Source organism: Martes martes, assembly GCF_963455335.1.
Source record: "Martes martes genome assembly, chromosome: 5".
NCBI classification, from domain to species: domain Eukaryota; kingdom Metazoa; phylum Chordata; class Mammalia; order Carnivora; family Mustelidae; genus Martes; species Martes martes.
This window is the reverse complement of record NC_137892.1, coordinates 63,246,659-63,266,860: the sequence shown is the minus strand read 5'-3', so window position 1 is coordinate 63,266,860 and position 20,202 is coordinate 63,246,659. Positions and strand designations below refer to the sequence as shown.

Sequence of the window (20,202 nt, the reverse complement as noted above, 5' to 3'; positions counted from 1 at the left end):
ATATGTCTAGTTTATTATTACCAGATGAAAAGGAGTTTCAGGAATAGCCTCTAACAAGAAAAAAAGATTTAAGGTAATAAACATAAGAAGTTCTTGGTGAGAATGTGGCAGAGAGAGGGAAAGATCAATTCTGATTCATAAAGAAATGGACATCAAAAAATGAGTCTGAAGTAGGGAAAATTTTTTGCCATTTAATATCGTATATTTCTCTCTCTATATACATACATGTATATGTATGTATGTATATTTTTGGCAACTTCCTAATAATGAAAAAGTTTCTAGTGTTAACCATTTTTTATACATGTGACATAATATGCTTAAACAATATCATCTTATAGGATTCTGTAAGAAGTACTATCTTACATATTCATGTTTAGAGATCACAATTTAATTCGTTCATTAAAGGACCCTTTCTGGAAGTTGATTTTTTCTAATTCTTATTGTAATTGCATTGTTCTAATCTTGTATTATAAAGGCAGCTGCTTGCCTATCATTTGTACTTTCCTCGTTAATCCTGACTCAGTAAATTAACCTTTAATTACAGCCGTTAAAATTGAAATGAGCCTCTTGTCTAGCTGGGGCTGCCCCCTTTCAGTGCATGATTCTGATGAAAATTTTTAGGGTCAATGAATATGTCCCATGTCATGTCTGATAGCTGCTAAAGATGTGAGGAGGTAAATGTTACCTTAGAAAGATGTGCTTTAAATTTTTAGGAGATCTGTTCTATTGACAGGAACATAAAATAGAAATGATATTTTTAGGTTCTCAGTTTACCATGCTTTATTTTTAGCCAAATGAAGACAGCATTTAAGAAATATAAAGAATGGGTAATTAAAATACGTTCAGTCCAATAATTTAAAGCAGTAACTTAATTCTCCATTTTATTGTCTTAAACGCTACATGCTAAAGACTATGAAGACATGTGAGGAGTATAGCTACCTTTCAGTTATGTGACGGATAGGAACAGTTTTCTCAGTAATGTAACAAAATAACATATTAATAATACAGTCCTCCAACTGACATCACTGGGAATGGATTCTATCATGATTGAGCCAGAAAACAGGAAAAGATTAATTTCATTCATTTTGTTTTTTTTTAAAGTTTTTTTTTTTTTAAAGATTTTATTTATTTATTCGACAGACAGAGATCACAAGTAGGCAGAGAGGCAGGCAGAGAGAGGAGGAAGCAGGCTCCCCGCGGAGCAGAGAGCCCGATGCGGGGCTCGATCCCAGGACCCCAGGATCATGACCTGAGCCGAAAGCAGAGGCTTTAACCCACCGAGCCACCCAGGCGCCCCTAATTTCATTCATTTAACACACTTTTGATGAGCACCTATTATGTATCAAGCACTGGGAATTGAAAAGCCAATAAGTAGGACCTGTCCTATCTTCCAGAGATTCAGAGATTAAGTCTTATTAGATCTACAATACATCTCTAACATAAAAGATAAGGCACCTTTCCCTTATGCTGACAATGATTTTACTAAAGTCATTGGCATCTCTCGATTTAATTTCCCACAGACTTCAAGATATTTAGCATTGGAAGGGACCTTAAAAAGACAATCTATTACAGTCTTCTAATCTCACAGATGACAATTTGAACTGAAGTCAAATTTTGATATACTAGTTTAAATTTACAAGATAACTTTGCCAGGTTACACATTCTATGGAGCATGGATGTTAAAGCTTCCGTGAAAATATGTAATAAATGAGTTTCTGAAATTATGTATTTTAAGAAACATTTTATTATGAAAACTTTGAAACATATATAAAAGTAGAGAAAAAGAAAAATATAATGAAAAGCTAGTTACTCATAAGTAGGTTTAAAAAATTTTCAACATTTGTCCAAACTACAATCCAACCTTTACTCAACTTCGGAATTATTTAAAAGCAAATTTCAGATATGATCTAATTTCATCAAGAAATAATTTGGTTAGTTTATCTAACAGATAAGGACTCTTAAAAGAAACTTCATAATTGTTATTACATTAAAAAATAATTCCCTTTAATATCATGTAAAATATAGTGTTCACATTTCTTTGACTGTCATATATGTCTTTTTAGAGCTGGTTTGCTTGAATAAGGGTTCAAACAAGATATACATTTGGTTGGCATCTCTCTTAATCTAAATTATGCATTTAAAAATTTTTTTTTTTAAAGATTTTATTTATTTATTTGACAGAGAGAGATCACAAGTAGGCAGAGAGGCAGGCAGAGAGAAAGAGAGAGAAGCAGGCTCCCCGCTGAGCAGAGAGCCCGATGCGGGACTCGATCCCAGGACCCTGAGATCATAACCTGAGCCGAAGGCAGCGGCTTAACCCACTGAGCCACCCAGGCTCCCCTAAATTATGCATTTTAAAGGAAAACTTTCTGATATATTGTTTATGTGTGTGTGTGTGCATGCAGAATTGTAAAATATATCTTCAGTATTAATTCAACATTTGGGGAGATATTTATATATTCAGTAATGTGGAACAGCTGTAAATTTAAAGAAATAACCCTTATTGATAGGCCTATAAAAGCTGTCTGTAATTACATTCCTGAATGATTTGAATAATAGTGTGTCTGATATATTCTAAGATAAGTGGCTTTTACTTTTCTTTGATATTAGGGTCATATACTGTACTTATCTATTTTTACTCTATGCACTCTTCTCTCTAGTAATAAATTAATTTTTTAGCATTAGTTGGGCATGTGCCCTATAGTTTAATTCATTTTCTTCTCCTCTGAAGAGAAACAAAGTTTATTTAAGCATCACAATAATACTTTCCATGTTTAGTTATTCAAAGATTTAATAATATTAATATAAAATTTTTATATCATGCCCCACCCTATGTTTATAAAATTTTTGACAAGCTTTTTAAAGGGGAACAAAGGTAATAGAAGTTAACTTGATTGATGTATGATTAAATATAATTGATACACAACTGGCTGATGCATAATAATCTAAGATACTGTAAGGCTTAAAAAAGTATATTTTACTGCAAATACCACAAATTCAACACAAGCAACAAAATTTGAAACATAGCAGTTGATAGTAACACAAAGTTCAATCACTTCTGGATATGTAAAATAAAACTGGCAGAAAAGATTTAATATTTTTAAAATGACTGATATTTTAAAAACCCCATTTACTGTTTACTATTATAGTACATTTAATTAAAATAAACAGAAGCTAGGGGGCGCCTGGGTGGCTCAGTGGGTTAAAGCCTCTGCTTTCGGCTCAGGTCATGATCCCGGGGTCCTGGGATCGAGCCCCGCATCGGGCTCTCTGCTCCGCAGGGAGCCTGCTTCCTCCTCTCTCTGCCTGCCTCTCTGCCTACTTGTGATCTCTGTCTGTCGAATAAATAAATAAAATCTTTAAAATAAAAAAATAAAAAAAAAAAAAACAGAAGCTAGAACCCATAATCTTGGAAAAGAAGTCAGTAGATATTCAGAGAACTGCCTCAGCTCTAGAAAGAGTAAACCGATAGCAAATGAAAGGAACTACTCACCACAAAGTAGAAAGAGGAAAAGAAAGGCCCAAGGCTTTCTTTACTGTCACCTCTTTAATCCCTCAATTTCTTGCAGATTTATATATGCATTTTCTATATTTTGATGGGTGGCCTGCTTTCTTTGGGCCACAATCATTACTAGTTCATTAATTAGCATCTGACATAATCGATTTTTTAATTGTAGATAATTTTATTATGATATTGACAAAGCATTATAAAAGTATTATCCACTAGTCAGGACTTATAGATTGGCATATATTTACTTAAGCCAAAAAAAATACATATTTTCTAATAAAAACCCTGCAACTAAAAATTAGTAACAATCTCTTTTTAAAAAGCAGTTCCTTTTAATAATATAGAAAAGGGAGAGATGATAATGGTCTGGTATTAACTTTGAGACCTCTGAAGTAGTGCAGAAATAAAAAGATGAAGCAGTAGTATGACACACTTTTAAAGTTTAATTTAAAAATTAAAGCAACTCATACCCAGAGGAGAACTGAATGAAAGAATAAGATGGGACATGGCTAGGCAATGGAAGCACAAAATACTGTCAAACTTTAATTAAAAAATGTTTTCAATTTAAGCAGACCCAGGCCAATGATTTTTCATTATTTTTACCACAGTTCCATGGCTACTGACAGTTTCATCAGAACAAATAAAGGATTTTCCCCAAATTTAAAATGACAAAATTATTTTTAATTTTGACTTATAATTTCTTCCTCCTCTAAACTCAACATAATTTGGTCTTAGCTGGACTCATCTCTTAGCCTGGGGCTTGAAAACACCACAAGTGTTTAAAATGTAAAAGATAAATGTTATTTAAAATAGAGTTCTTCCACCATATTAGACAACAAACTTTATCATGTATATATTGTTTTGGGAATGAGACCACGTATTCATGAAATGTCTGGAGCATGACTTAGTAAATGCTGGTATCAATAAGGACTCCCTCAAAGCATTGTGTCCTTGCAGACAAATAAGAAAGCTGGTGCCCCAGCAGACCAAGACAAGTTGACTGGTAAACAAAACTAAAATGCCTTAACCGAGCATTAATTAAAGAGAGAGAGAGAAATCTATTTAAGATAAAAGTCCACTTAAGAAAAACAGAAATCAACTTCAATTACAACTGTCATCATTACAATATGCAATTACCCTAATAATTCCCAATTCTGTTTAGTAAATTTCACACTGGGTAAACCAGATTCTGCTTCATGAATTATGGTTTGTTTTCTCTTCACATTGTTTGAAAACTGATACTGTAACCTGCACACCAAAAGCAGGTCTGACAGTCACTCTTCTCTATTTTCCAACTAAGTTCCTATAACAAAAACAGGGTCAGGCCCTCATCCCTAATCGTGGAAAGTCATAGCTTCATTAGTTGCCAATCTCTGTCAACAGCAAAAATAAGCTTAGTTGCTAATCATTTTTTAAATATTCCTTAGATATTGATGGAACTAATGATAAACACTTCAGATACTGAGTTTGGTTTATGTATTTTAAAAAAATCCCTTTTCTTTGCCTCACTCTGCCTGCCCTAATTAAAGTGCATTACATGGGATTCCTTCTTCCTACCCTTCAGCTTGACAATCCTTGAAGGGTTGGGTGGGTGGGGGGGACTTCAGTTACATAGTTTCTTGGTCATAATGACAAACTTAAGGCCCTTCTTTCGCTGGTCACAGTAAATCCCAGGCTGGCTACCTATAAAGACACCTACAGACCTTAGTTTGTACTACTACTTAGTTTGTACTGCTACTGTTGCCACTATCTTCACCTAGGCATCATGAGGCTTTATTCCAACATTAAGTGAGGGAGTGATGTTTCACAGCAGCAATTTAAGGAAAGCAGATGGTGAACAGCATGGACTGCAAAAATTAGCCTTCTACTTCTTGTCAAAGAGGAAAAACAGTTTAGATATCTAAATTTTAAAGTCTGTTAATGTTAATGTTTAAGTTAAAAATCTCACTAGATTTTTAGCTGTATTAGTACAGATGGAGATAGGTTGGACTATGGAGCATAGCCAATGTAAAATCAGAAAAATAATGACAAAAAAAAAATGACAACCTGTATCTACAGAAATTCCCAAATGGGCAAAACTATGTTATACAATTAAAGTACCTGGTATTAATACATACCTTTGAGGAAATTTTTCATTATGTCCTTACTCAACTGTAAACTCCCTGAGGGCAGAAACCTAGCTCAACTTGTTTACTGTTATCTTTGGCACCTGCCTTACATTCTGGCCCGAACAAATACTTGTTCAATGAATGAAACATTTACTGGCACATGTGTAGTAAGGAATCTGGTCTTCTCAAAGAGAGATGTGGACTGTGTCTTAGCTCTTGAGAGGTAGGTCATCTCTAAACCCTTGGAATTTCCTAAGTGACAGGAGTGTCTTTAAATATTCATGGTGAGCCCTGTTGCCAAGGATGTGATTCACAGAGGGCCCCTAGACAATGTATGCTAAGTGGATACTCTGTGCATACTGCCATACGTTGATGCCAGTAGGGTAACCTGTGAATTTGAAACCCACTCAGCATATGTGTTTCTTCCTTTGGTTGGTTCTAATTTGTATCCTATTGCTACAGTAAGATTGTAATCTTTTTTTTTTTTTTTAAAGATTCTACTTATTTATTTGACAGACAGAGATCACAAGTAGGCAGAGAGGAAGGCAGAGAGAGAGGAGGAAGCAGACTCCCAGCTGAGCAGAGAGCCCGATGTGGGGCTTGATCCCAGGACCTAAGCCGAAGGCAGAGGCTTAATCCACTGAGACACCCAGGCTCCCCAAGTGTGTGATTCTTGATCTCAGCTGAGGTCTCAATCTTAGTAAGATTGTAATATTAAGTATAGTGCTTTCCCGAGTTCTTTGGGTGTCCTAGTGAATTATCAACCTGACAGTAGTTTCAGGAAACCCTAAACCTGCAGTTGACCTCAGTAGTCTTGGGTCAATTGAGCAGTGGACAAGACCGTGCCTCTAATATGGAGTTTGGCTAACTCTAAGTACCATGTTGTATCAAATAGGGCTTCTCTTATTGCAACTCTAGTTTCTCTTTCATGGACTGTTCTTGGAATTACTTATCATCCCTCAATTTACTGCCTTGTTTTCTATAATGATCACTTTTTAAATGAATCTTCCTGTACCTTCCTGAGTTAATTCCACTTGGAGACTGTGATCCATGAAGATCAAATCACTAATATTACAGCAGCTAAGTCAGTGCTTCCTCACTAACGTGCCACAAATAGGTTAGAAGTGTGCTATGCTGCTGCCCCACGATTAGCCCTCAGTAAGGCCAGGTGGGGCCTGTGGTAGTTGGAGCTCCTAGGCTGGGTACCTCCTGCCTCCTGCAGTAGTCTCTGTTTATCCCAGAGCACACTACACATATCATCATTTTTCTGTATGTACCATAACATGAAAAGATTGGAAAGCAGTAAGGTAAGGAGTCATTACCACAATTTTCCCATGTCAGTATGTCACCAACATACTTTTCCAATATCAGACTCGGGTTATTCCAACCTATCTGTGCTATACTTTAGCCACACTGAACTACCGTTTCTCTAATATTCCAAGTCAGCTCACATCTCAAGCCTCTGCATACCCTATTTCCTCTGTCCGTCACGTCATTCTTATTCTACTCCAGCCACCTAGACAAACTCTTACTATTCTCCCAGATTCAGTTCCAAGGTCACATATACAAATTCTTTTCTAAGAGATCTTGGTCAACTGGTAGCACCCAAGCAGATTTATGCCTCCAGTATAGCACTTACTTCAATAAAATGATTTGTCTGTTTCCCTTCCTAATCTGTGCGTTTCCTGATACTGTGTTCCACAATTCACCTCCTTCGCGAACTTATCTTCTTGGCCTTCTTCTCTGTGGCCTTTAAATCACGATGTTTCCTAGCACTTCATCTTCATCTGTCTCTTCTCACTCCACAAGATAGCCACAGAACAGAATTCAAATATTTTCAGGCTCATTATTTTATTTACTTTTCATGAAAACACAATTAAGTGTTTAGGGGTAGTATTATCTCCATTTTTTAAATTAAAAAATAAAAGTTTTTACAAGTCAATGACTGGCCCCTAGTCATGATGATAGTAACTAGCTCATCCAATGACAGATATCAAGTATTCAGGCTCCAAGTTCAATGCATTCCCTAAATGTTGCCCTGACTTTCTAAATGAGTTCTTGGTATTTTAAACCAGAACTCTGGAAAAGTACATCCCTATAGAAACCTTCCGACTTGTGATTAGGTGCTAAACAACCACAGATACTTTACTTTTGTCATGGGTTTCATAGGATTTGGGGGATTGAATTCAGAAGTCATTTTTCCATAGAAATAGAAATCTCAAATATTAAGTAAGCAAATTAATAAATTTTCTTATAAAACTAGTTTGAAAAGAAACATAAAAAGTGCAAAGAATGAGACAAGGTTTCATGCTCATGTTTATCAGCAAAAAAACAAAACAAAACATAAAAAGTCTTCAGAGGTAACTTGAACTGCTGAACTCACTTTAACATTTTGTGTCCCAAATATACAAAAAAATATTTAAAGAAGAAAAGACCAATATTTACTCCAACATTTCTAATTCCAGAGGTAAACAATTTATTCTTATATGTAAATTGTCTTTTCCCTCATCTCACTTTTTTCTCATTCCCTCTAGAAGCTGTAACATTCCAAGGACTGCTGAATTCCTGGGGCTTCATGTGTAACAATTTAGAAACTCTTAGCCTAACGATAATCTGGTAGAAAAATTAAGTCATAATTCACTAAAAAATTTACAATTTGTTCACAGACATACTACTGTAGGAAATGAAGTGTCTCTTCATTTTTAGCCATCTGTTGGCCAACTGCCAATTAATCTCAAGTAAGACTGGAACAAAGACTGTGTTTATACATCTTCTTTATCGTACAGTTTGAAAAACCAAGCTTTTCCTTACAATGATAATGATATTCACTAGGAATTAAGTTTAAAAATCTCTGTGTTCTGAATATGTAATTTAAAAGGTTAGAACAAATAGTGAAATTTTTCATCTCACTATGAAAAATAGTGAAATATACTTAGTGTGAAAAAGGAACTGTTCTTTGGTTTCATTATAAATATTTTAGTAATTTCAAAAAAATAAAATCTACCCCTATTTTACCAAATACATAAGGAAGATAAATTTAAATAAAATTCATCTACAGAATAGGAAGTCATATAAACTAGGCTAGGACTTGGAATGTAACTACCAGAAACTGTTCAACATTTTGGAAAATTATGTTACTGATGGCAACACCACATTCCACACTATTTGAGTTGCTAATACACCTATATTGGTCTGCATTTACAGTCGTCACATTCATGGTGGTTCTTCATATCAGTGCCAGCACCATTTAACTACTTCAGTACATTTCTAGTGTAGTCATGGACAAGCATTTATACAGCAATGTGTAACTATTACTTTATTTTAAGTTCTCTTTCTTCCTTCTATTCAAAATAAGGGAAACGTTGATTTTAAAATTATGGATGTAGTCTTATCTATGAATTTCATCTTATTATCTAAAAGGCTCTTATATTTGTTGAGATCCTATACCATTACATGAGGGTTGTAATTTTTGAGGGTTTTTCTTGCTATTTTTTCTGATGTCTTTAGTCTACTTCTTTCTAAACTCATATACATAATGAAAAAATTACAGTTTGCTTTATTAATCTTTTTTAAGTACTGTTTTGAGGACTGGAGGTGAGATTAGGAGCCATGCCATTTTGCATCAGAATATTCTATTTATTTCTATAGGCTCCACTTTTCAAAGTTGTACCTTTCTCTTTAAATTCTAATCCTTTCCTTACTTGTTATTGCTGGTGAATTTCTGGTTGCCATTCTTATTACTACTATTTGTTTGATCACTTTGTTAGCTTTTGGAAGTAAGTTTGAGATTTTGCTTCACTCAGCTGAACCTGACAGTCTTTTTTTCTGAATTTTTTGATTATAGTTGACACACAAGTATACTTTCAGGTATACAATACAGTGGTTCAACTTGACTATATGCTATGCTCATCCCAAGTGTAGGTACCACCTGTCACCATGCAACACTATTACAGTATCACTGACTGTATTCCTTAACCTGTGCCTTTTATTCCCATGACTTACTTATTCCATAACTGGTAGTCTGTATCTCCCATTCCCCTCTACCCATTTTGTCCATTTGGCAGTCCTTTTTTTCTATGCTCTTTGGATGGAGTGCCTTTCTTCTCCTTTGAAGAGACCATCCCAATAAATATTTTTCTTAGTATTAAAGGGTGAGTTCATCAACTACTTTGTGATGAATGAAAATTTACTGTAAGCTTTTCTAATCTCAACTGCATTCTTCTTATAGCTATTAAAGTATGGGAGTCTACTAAGGATCCATTACCATATCACTTTAAAAAATATTAGTTATTATTATTGAATTATGACAATGTGCCAGTCACTGTTCTAAGAGCTATACATCTATTATCTCATTAGTGTCATAACAATCCTATAGGGTATATACTATCTCCACAGGAAAGTGAGGTGTAGAAAAGTTACATACCAATCTGCCCAAACACATAGCTAGCAAGCAGCTAAGCAGAGATTTGTACCCTGATCATCTGATATCAAGGCCTGAGTTATTTATCTACTACCTTACTGTCTCCCAAGTTTTTAGGGCCTTCCTTTTCCCTCAAGGACTAACTGCTTCACTACAGATTTTTTGATTTCTACTTTCTCTTTACAGCCTACCCAAATGCTCAAGAAATATTTATTACTTAAATAATAAAGACTTAACTGCTTCTTTTCACTGCTTCCCTCCATCTCTTTCAATGTGCCTTTTCTTTTAGCAACAAGAATGGCAAACTAAAATCCTAGATATCATTCTTACTCATTTCTGAGCAGTTAGAGGTAACTGCATTCTACAACTTAAAACAGCATGCTCAGCTTAATAGTTTCACTTGTTCATTCTAAACCAAATGGTCCTAATATCACATTTGCTTTGATGGGGAAATTTTTTGTAAAAATGTTTAAGAATTAGTACTTCTCTTTCCCACTTCTGGCAGAACCAGCTCTATGGCCCTCAGGAGTCCAGATCACTAAGCCAGGGGAACCAGTGATACACCAGATCTATTCAAGCTACCTTGTGTTCCCATCAGAACTTACTATTTTGTCTCTTACTTTGTCAGGTTTCTGACAACAAATTAACAGGAGGTCAAGCATATCAACAGATTTTACATTGTAGGCAGCATGCCTGATTTAGAGTGAAAGGTTAGTAGATATAATATGCTAACACAGAAAAAGTTATTGCAGTTTCAGATATTATGACAGGCTGATGGTTTTGGCATTATTTTGAGACAGGCTGGCCTCTGGCCTGATTTCAAGCCATACCCTGTAAGTAACATTAAATAATTTTTTTACAGATATGAAGGTACGTAAATAAGCATATAAAGATAATGAAAAGAGAAACACAACCTTGAATTTAAAAATGAAAACAGGTATTTTTAGTAGCCTATGGTATAAGAACAGTGTAATAGAAATACAATGACTGTGGGAATTTAAGTCTATTAATGTAGACAACAATTGTTTATGGCAGAATTTATGTATATAAATGAACCCACTGTGGCAAAGAATGCTGTATGTTATACATATGTAAGAGTGCCAGAGAAAAATGTACAAGATAATTAAATGTGGATAATAAGTAGAAGTCAATTGTGAGGATAATGGTTTGGGTAGAGCAAATTTTAAAAAATATTTATAAAATTAAAAGATGAGATCTGAATTGAACTTGTTTAGAAGAGAAAATGTTCAAGACTAAGAATCCACTTCAATTATTTACATTTTAATAAGAATGATGCAATGGAATCACATGAAAACTGAGCTAATATATTTTGAAAATTACTTACACTGATGACTGATGAAGAAGTTGATAAGTTTAAACCTTCAAGATCAGCTATCAAGCTTGGAGAAAGAGCTGGCGTGGGAAATGCAACTGGAGTGAATACCGGGTTAACTGTAGGAAAAGGCCCAAATTAGCAAATGTGCATGAACATTTAATTCATATTATTAAAAGCAACATTTTTATTTTGTTAGTAAATCTAATTAAACTACTTTGATTAATAAATCTATGACAATTCTATTTAACAGCTTGATTTAGTTATTATCAAGTCATGGCAGTTATTAGTCTCAGCTTTCATTGGCAACTCCTATAACAAAATAAGGGCACAAATACTTTAAGTAATAATTTTTGAAAATTTTATCATATAATGTTATCACTAACATTATCACCCAGTAACCTCACTAAAATAAAAAAAAAAGGTAAAGAAACATTTTTTTTCCAGCTAATATAAAGAACAACAGCTTTCAAGAGTTCTCCAGCAAAATCAGAAGTCTCAAAAGGGTATTTATATCCCTTCTCTGTTTTATTCTCCACTATAATAATAATTACCGGGGTCCAGGCTACCTAACTCCCTTCTACTTACACTTTGTCAGCAAAAGCTATGTACCAGATAGAAATTTTTTATTCTAAAACCACTATGTACACGAGATCAAGTAGGTGAAAATTGGAAAATCTTTGAAAAAGTACAGATCTCATCCTCCCCTGCTTATTAAGATTCTTCAGAGGCTCAAAAGTACCTACAAGATAAAAGTCCAATTCCTTAACTAAGTACACAAGGTTCTCTATGCTCTAGCTTGGCACTGTCCAATAGAACTTTCTGTGATGATGGAAATATTCTATAGCTGTACTGTCCAATACAGTAGCCACTAGCACATAAACCTAATATACTCTTGAAATATGGCTAGTATGACTAAAGAATTGTACTTCATAGTTTAATTAACTTAAATTTAAATGTAAGAGCTATGTGTGGCCAGTTGGTATCATACTAGGTAGCAGATCTATCTCTAATTTTATTGGCAACTCCTATCTTCAGGCCCTACCGATTAATAGTTTCCAGTATCTTGAGACTTTTATATTCTATTCTCTTTACCTGGAAGGTTCTTCTCTGTCTTGTTTACCTTACAACTTCTACACATTAAGGTACCGCTTGGAAGGAAAGCACAAGCTGACTCACCAAAACACAGCTTCTAATTGCCTTCTTTGTTCTACAGATAAACTTGGACATGCTTCTACAACTATACTTCTCTTCTAATACAAATCTGTGTCTTTTTATTTTTTATTTCTACTAGTCTGCTAATGTATTAATTTTTAGTGCTTAGAAACTGCTTGACTGTTGAGTGAAAAAAATTAAAATGTGGAATGAGTTTTATCTTCCAACAAACTAATGTGGAATGAGTTTTATCTTCCAACAAACTCACTTCAAAATAAGACCAAAAAGAAGTAACATTTATTTAACAGGACTTTTCAAACTATCTTTTTCTCATTTAGTCTCACAATACCCTGTAGTTAGGCAGAAAAAATAATTCAGAAAGTTAGGAATAAAAAAATGATATTGCCCAAAAAAGAAAATTTTCAAAGAAGTCTGAAATAAAATTTCACCATAGATAATAGAAAAAGCAGAGTGGAGACTGGGTGGAAGAGGGAATGGAGCCCTTGCTTTCTCCCTTGCTCCTTCAGTGTGCCTGAAACACTGCTACAAATCCCCAGGCTTCCTCAGACCTACGTTGAAAACCAACACGCAGTTAGCAAGTGTCACAGGGATTTGGGGGTGGGGTGTGGGGTTGGAAGGATCAATGGGGATATGGTGGTAAAGGAAGACTTTACGAATAGGAGGAAATGAAGCTCAGTTTTTAAGTAAGGGCCGACTTTAAATAAGAGCAAAGAAGAAGCTGGTGACTTAGTAGGTGAGAAAATACTGTGAACAGAGGCTGAGAGGTGGGAACGTGGAAAACTGAGGAAGTTATATTTATCCTCTACAACAAAGGGAGCTGTTAAAAACACCAAAAAGAGGAACAATATATGTACTGCTCCTTATCAGTATAAGGGACAAAAATCAAAGAAGGAGCAGTCAGGTTGGCAGGAGGAGAAATACAATAATTCAGGCATGACATGAAAAGGGCTAAAAACAAAAGGTGAGGTAGAAAAAACATTTATATTAAAGATACTGTAAACTGAGGCACAGGGAGATTATGTCTTGCAAAGATCATAAAACAAGTGAATGGAAGAATCACTGTTGGATTAGGAACTGGTTCTCTTATCTTGGATCAATATGTTGCCTTTCCAAAAGTCACTTTTTTGGTAGGTTCTAAATATTTGTCTATCCATCCAAAATATTAGATGCCCATGTAAGGAAAAAAATTGAGTAAGAAAGCCTCTGACTTCAACTATGGCTTGGCCTAAAGACACACAGAGGAAAAGGACATCAAAAGCCAGAGGAAAATTCACACTAAAGTTTGACTTAAGAAAAAAAAAAAAAAAAGAAAGAAAGACTTTTAATATCATTTCAGAAGAACGCTTAGATACTAAAGAAATGACTACACATCTGTTTCCAGATCTGGCAAGATAGAAGCTTGCACTGAAAATTTATCCAAAAATGGATTCTGAGGTTAGCTGACTATGCTTAAGTATTTAATTAATGTATTAAAAATGATTCTACGATTTAAAAAAAATAATAACCCGGCATACAAATGAAAACCAGGTATCATTTCTACCCATTGACTTGGAAAAGGCAATTTTTAAATACAAAATTCAGCATCAGTAAGGGTATCAGGAATCAGTACTCTCATACTAATACTGTGTAAGCTGGTACAAACTTTGGGAAAGGCAATCTTAGACAACTAGATTCTTCAAAGCCTTTGCCCAGCAATTCTATTCCTGGGGATTTATCTTAATGAAACAGTTGGGGAGATAATGAAATAATATACTTATGATGTGTATTGCTTCACTAATGATGAAGACAAAAAAATGAAAACAAGTTAAATTTCAAATAATAGTAAAACTGTTAAATATAATTTATTACAACAATATAAAAGATAACCATGAAGTCATTAAAAAACGAAACTGTTAAAGAACATCTACAGCAGGGCAAGGAATGTGTATGATTAATAGAGAAGTAAATGATAAAAAAGAGTATCCCAGTATGATCACATTTAGGGGCAGAGGGGATTTGCATATGAAAAGATCTGAACTGGCATGCCAGATGGTAAACCCAAGATATTTGGATTACAAATCCATTTTCTTCTTTTTATTTTTAAAACTTTCTGAAAAACACTTTTTTCTTTATTAAAGTACAATTGACCCTTGAACAACACAGGTTTGAATTGTGCAGGTCCACTTATGGACAGATTTTTTAAAATACAGTATTAAAAAATATTTTATTGCTAAAAATGTATTTTCTCTTCCTTATGATCTTCTTAATAACATTTGTTTTTATTTTAATATGCTATATAATACATATAACATACAAAATATGTGTAATTGGCTGTTTACACTATCAGTAAGGCTTCCAGTTAACAGTAGGCTATTAATAGTTAAATTTTGGGGGAGTCAAAAGTGACAGGTGGTTGTTAGTGCCCCTTAACCTGCCCACATTGTTCAAGGGTCAACTATATATTTAATTATAAAATAATTATACAATTATTCTTCTGATCAAACTTTTGCCTCAAAACTTAATGATACATCAAAGTTTTAATATATTCTGGTTTAATATGAAGTTATTTAAATTGTTAAATGTAATTCCTTGCTGCTGCATCATTGTTATCATCATCTCCATCACAGATAACACCCTTATATATAATGCTTATCATTTGCCCAGCAGAGTTTTAAGTGCTTTTACATTTATCAACTCATTTAATCCATTTATGACTCCTAATAGTATTACTATTATCCCTATTTTATAGATTAAAGCAAAAGCACAAAGAGATTAAGTAACTTGTCCAAGGTTACCCAGCTCCGTAATTAGAAGGACTGGGATTCATAAGAGCACCTGGGTGACTGAGTCAGGTAAGTGTCTGCCTTTGGCTTAAGTCATGATCCAGGGTCCTGGGATCTGGGTCGTGCCCCTTGCTCAGGAGTGAGTCTACTTCTCCCTCTCCCTCTGTACCTCCCTACCGCCATGCTCTCTCTCTCACTCTGTACTCTTTTCAAATAAAAAAAATCTTAAAAAAACAAGAACAGCATGAGATTTAAACTCAGACACTCCAGCTCCATTGACCTCTTAGCCACTCCACTCCAATGCCTCTACTACAATTTACTCAACAATATGATATCACAGATCATAAGGCTTATCTGGAGCATGATTACCGGTGGCTGAGAAAAATTTTAAGAAGAGTTAGTTGTACCAACAGTATAATTACATAGGTTTATATTTCTTATAAAAAAAACACCGGAGTATGATTGTTGCTTTATGATCATCCTACCAAGATCACATGGTATGGAGTACTAAAAGATCTCTTCGTTTGCAGAAATATAAAATACCCAAGGAACTCTCAAACTGTAATGGTTCTCAAGAAACAGAATTCCCTGGATAGGGATAATGTATGCATTTAGAATCTCCAGCATGTAGCAGATTACTTGTATCAGAGCAAGCATTCAATAAATGTTTTCTGGAAGAAAAATAGATAAATTCAGTACTAGAAGTTTCTTCGTATATGGAATAGATAACCGTGGATTATGATGTGCCTTTTAGATAAAACTTAAGGAATGTTTCTGACCCTCTTTCAAAATTAATCTAATTCTCACAGCTGAGAACTCAAGCTACTGGAGAGTGACTTTTTACTTTCTAATCCACAAACTGTTTACCATGGACAATGGAGAACTACCGTAGGCTAATAAGCAGCATAAATGAAGTCAGTATCTTAAGAACCATTGTCAACAAAGCTTTTCTCCTGTACACTCCATTTATCTTTATCACTAAGCTCAGATCAGTTCTTCCACAAGGCCTTTATAGTTTTTTAACTATAAACTCATTCATTCACACTTTGTGCCTCTACTGTTCAGGTATCTGTGCCCTAGACTAGATATTAGTCCCTGGAATAAAGGGACTAAATCCAATTTTTTGGTTCCAGCCAACAAAAAGGGATATCTAACAAAGTACCCTTACACTTATCAGACAATCTGCAAATATTTGCTGAACTAACTTGTTAAAAAGGGAGGCTTCAAGTGTCATTTCTGACAAAAGCAGAATAAAAATGTTTTAAATAGTTCTCAGGTATTAAAAACAAACAGAAATATACCCTATGTTGAGTTAAAATTTAAGTTAGGATGAAATTTCATTACAAGTAAAAAAATCCTGAGTATTTTTACAGTAACAAGTATCCACTATGAACCTGTGTCCACCATGAACCATGTGTCCTGGATGCTATCATTAATCGGTATGATTCTCTCTGAGAGACTGAATAAATCCATTGTTAAGTGGTGGATAAAAAATCAGACAAAATTTGAGAATGCATAAGCTCATGGAAATGGGAACAATACACAGGATATCTTTTCCTTGACTGTGTAGAATTTTTCCCCTTTATGTGGGATAGTAGTTATTTGTGAACTAAGAATAATTTTGGAAAAATTTCTCTATCAATTCTAAAGCTTAGCAGTACTGATCTGAAATTTTGTTTGTTCACAATAAAAGTGAAGTGAATCTGAAAAAAAAATCTTATGCTTAAATTCTTAAAACTTAGTATTTAAGAAAACCTTTGCTTCTACATACAAAAACATACTTTAAAAAAGAATCAAATAATAAAAATTGTATCATTTTCCATGTTTCAGTTTTTCCTTCATCACCAGGAAATGCAGAGGAATGAGACTGGTATATTTTGGAAATGCAAAGGAGCACAATGAATAAGAGGGAGGGAGGAGTCAGATGATCCAAAGGTTTTAGAAACCTAAAAATATGGACTTTAACTATAAAATTAAGACGTTAAATGAAAAGGTCTAAAAAAAGAAAGGAGTAAGATCGGATTTTCCTATTTTGTCTATAGGATAAATTCCTAGAAAAGAATTGTTTTATCAAAGGGTGTGTGCAACTTAAGTTTTGACAAATATTGCTAATATGACTCTAAAAGCTGCACCTATTTTTATTTCTATCAAAAACACGTGTAGGGTGCCTATTTCTCCAAACCTTAGCAACACTGGATTTGTTTTAAAATCGTTGCCAATAGGTAAAAAATGATGTAAAGCTGTAAATCTCTGCCAATAGCAAAAAATGATGCAAATTTGACTTGAACTTTATTTTATTCAAGTGTATATCATAGTAATTTGGTATGTTTATACATTACAGAATGACCCCATAACAACTCTAATTACTATCTGTCAAAGTTTTTATAACACTGTTATTATTGACTATATTCCCTATGCTGTACCTTAGTTACATTCCCATGACTTTTTTATAACGAAGTTTGTACCTTTTAATCCCCTTTGCCTATTTTACCTGCCCCCCCACCAAACCCTCCCTATTCTGGTAACCAACAGTTTGTTTTCTGTGCCTGAGTCTTTTTCTGTTTGTTCATTTATTTTCTTTTCAAATTCCACATATAAGTGAAATCATATAGTATTTGTATTTCTCTCACTCATTTCACTTAGCATAATATCCCCTAGGTCCATCCATGTGTTGAAAATGACAAGATTTCATTTTTTATAGCTGCGCAATATTCCTGTGTGTGTATGTGTATGTGCGTGTGTATATCACATCACTTCTTCTATATCCATTTATCTATCAGTCGACAGTAAGTTGCTTCCATAGCTTGGCTAATGCAAATAAGGCTGTCATGAACACAGGGATACATATATTTTTAGACAAATACCCAAATCTATGATTGCTAGATCATATGGTATCTATTTTTAAGTTTTTGAAGAATTTTCATACTGTTTACCGTAATGGTTGTACCAATATATATATCTATGAACAGTGTATGAGGATTCCCTTGCTTTACTTCTTCACCAATACTTGTTATTTTTTCTTTTTAAGAGCTAATCTGACAAGTGTCAGGTAATAGTTCATTGTAGGTTTTTTGGTTTGTTTTGCTGGAAACCAATTAATTCTTTTAAAGTTTTTATTTTAATCACCAGCACTCATCACTACAAGTGCACTCTTAATCCTCAACCCTTATTTTACCCATCCTCCCAGCCATCTCCCCTCTGATAACCATCAGTTTGTTCTCTCTAGTTGAGGGTCTGTTTCTTGGTTTGTCTCTCTTTTTTTCCCCCTTTGCTAGTTTGTTTTTAAAATTCTACATATGAGTGAAATCATATGGTATTTGTTTTTCTCTAAATGACTTATTTCACTTAGCATTATACTCTCCAGCTTCAGCCATGTTGTTGAAAATGGCAAAATTTTGTTTTTATTTATGGCTAAATAATATTCCTCTGTGCATGTGTGTGTGTACATATATATACCACATCGTCTTTGTCCATTCATCAATCAATGGACACTTGAGTGGCTTCCATAATTTGGCTATTGTAAATAATGCTACTATAAGCAGGGGTGCATGTATCCCTCTGAATTAGTGTTTTTGTATTATTTGGGTAAATACCTACTAGTAGGATTGCTGGATCATAGGGTAGTTCTATTTTTAATTTTTTGAAGAAGCTCCATACTATTTTCCAGAGTGGCTATACTAGTTTGCATTTCTACCAAGAGTGCATGTGGGTTCGTTTTTCTCCACATCCTCACCAACACTTTGTTGTTTCTTGTGTTTTTCATAATAGCCATTCTGACAGATGTGAGGTGATATCTCATTGCAGTTTTGATTTGCTTTTAATAAGTGATGAAGAACACCTTTTCGTGTGTCTGTTGGTCATCTGTGTGACTTCTTTGGAAAAATGTCTATATAAGTCCTCTGCCCATTTTCTAATCGGGCTGTTTTCTTCCTTTTTTTTTTTTAAAGATTTATTTTAGAGAGAGAGAGAGAGAGAGTGCACATGAGTTGGGGGAGGGACAAAGGGAAAGAATCTTCAAGCAGACTCCTTGATGAGCATGGAGCCTGAGGCAGAGCTCAATCTCATGACCCATGAGATCATGACCTAAGGTGAAACCAAGAGTTGGAAGCTTAACTGAATGAGCCACCCAGGTGCTCCAATCAGGTTGTTTGTTTCTTTTAACACTAAGTCAGGTAAGTTCTTTATATATTTTAGATATTGACCCCTCACTGGATGCATGTTTTACAAATATCTTCTTCCAGTCAGTAGGATGTCTTTTTGCTTGGTTGATGGTTTCTGTGCTAAAGCTTTTTTGATATAATGCCATTTGTTTACTTTAGCTTTTGTTGCCCTTGTCTGAGGAGACTGGTTCAAAAAAATACTAAGACTGGTATGAAGAGCTTACCGCCTATGTTTTCTTCTAGGAGTTTCATGGTTTGGACCTTATATTCAAGTCTTAAATCCATTTTGAATTTACTTTGTATATGGTATAAGATAGTGGTCCAGTTTCATTCTTTAGCATGTAGCTGTCCAGTTTTCCCCACATCATTTATTGAAGAGACTGCCCTTCCCATGTATATTCATGTCTCCTTTGTCTTAGATTACTTGGCCATATACACATGGGTTTATTTCTGGGCTCTGTATTTTATCCTACTGATCTGTCTCTGCTTTTGTACCAGTATTACACTGTTTTACATTATTTTTTTAAAGATTTTATTTATTTATTTGACAGACAGAGATCACAAGTAGGCAGAGAGGCAGGCAAAGAGAGAGGGGGAAGCAGGTTCCCTGCTGAGCAGAGAGACCAATGTGGGGCTCGATTTCAGGACCCTGAGATCATGACCTGAGCCAAAGGCAGAGGCTTAACCCACTGAGCCACCCAGGTGCCCCCACTGTTTTGATTATTATAGCTCTGT

The 20,202-nt window shown here is 34.5% G+C and overlaps 1 protein-coding gene and 1 pseudogene across 2 annotated transcripts in view; one reads left to right on the top strand and one right to left on the bottom strand.

Annotated features, from left to right (window-relative positions):
• Positions 1–20,202, top strand: part of LOC308342884 (large ribosomal subunit protein uL23-like) — a 1,151,147-nt pseudogene that overhangs the window by 281,989 nt on the left and 848,956 nt on the right. The window lies entirely within an intron of this gene.
• The window catches only part of AP3B1 (adaptor related protein complex 3 subunit beta 1), a 282,043-nt gene that overhangs the window by 56,993 nt on the left and 204,848 nt on the right, over positions 1–20,202 (bottom strand). The window contains exon 22 of the mRNA XM_080804718.1: positions 11,382–11,488. Within this exon, the coding sequence (XP_080660844.1) occupies positions 11,382–11,488 (107 nt within the window). The remainder of the gene's footprint in view (positions 1–11,381; positions 11,489–20,202) is intronic.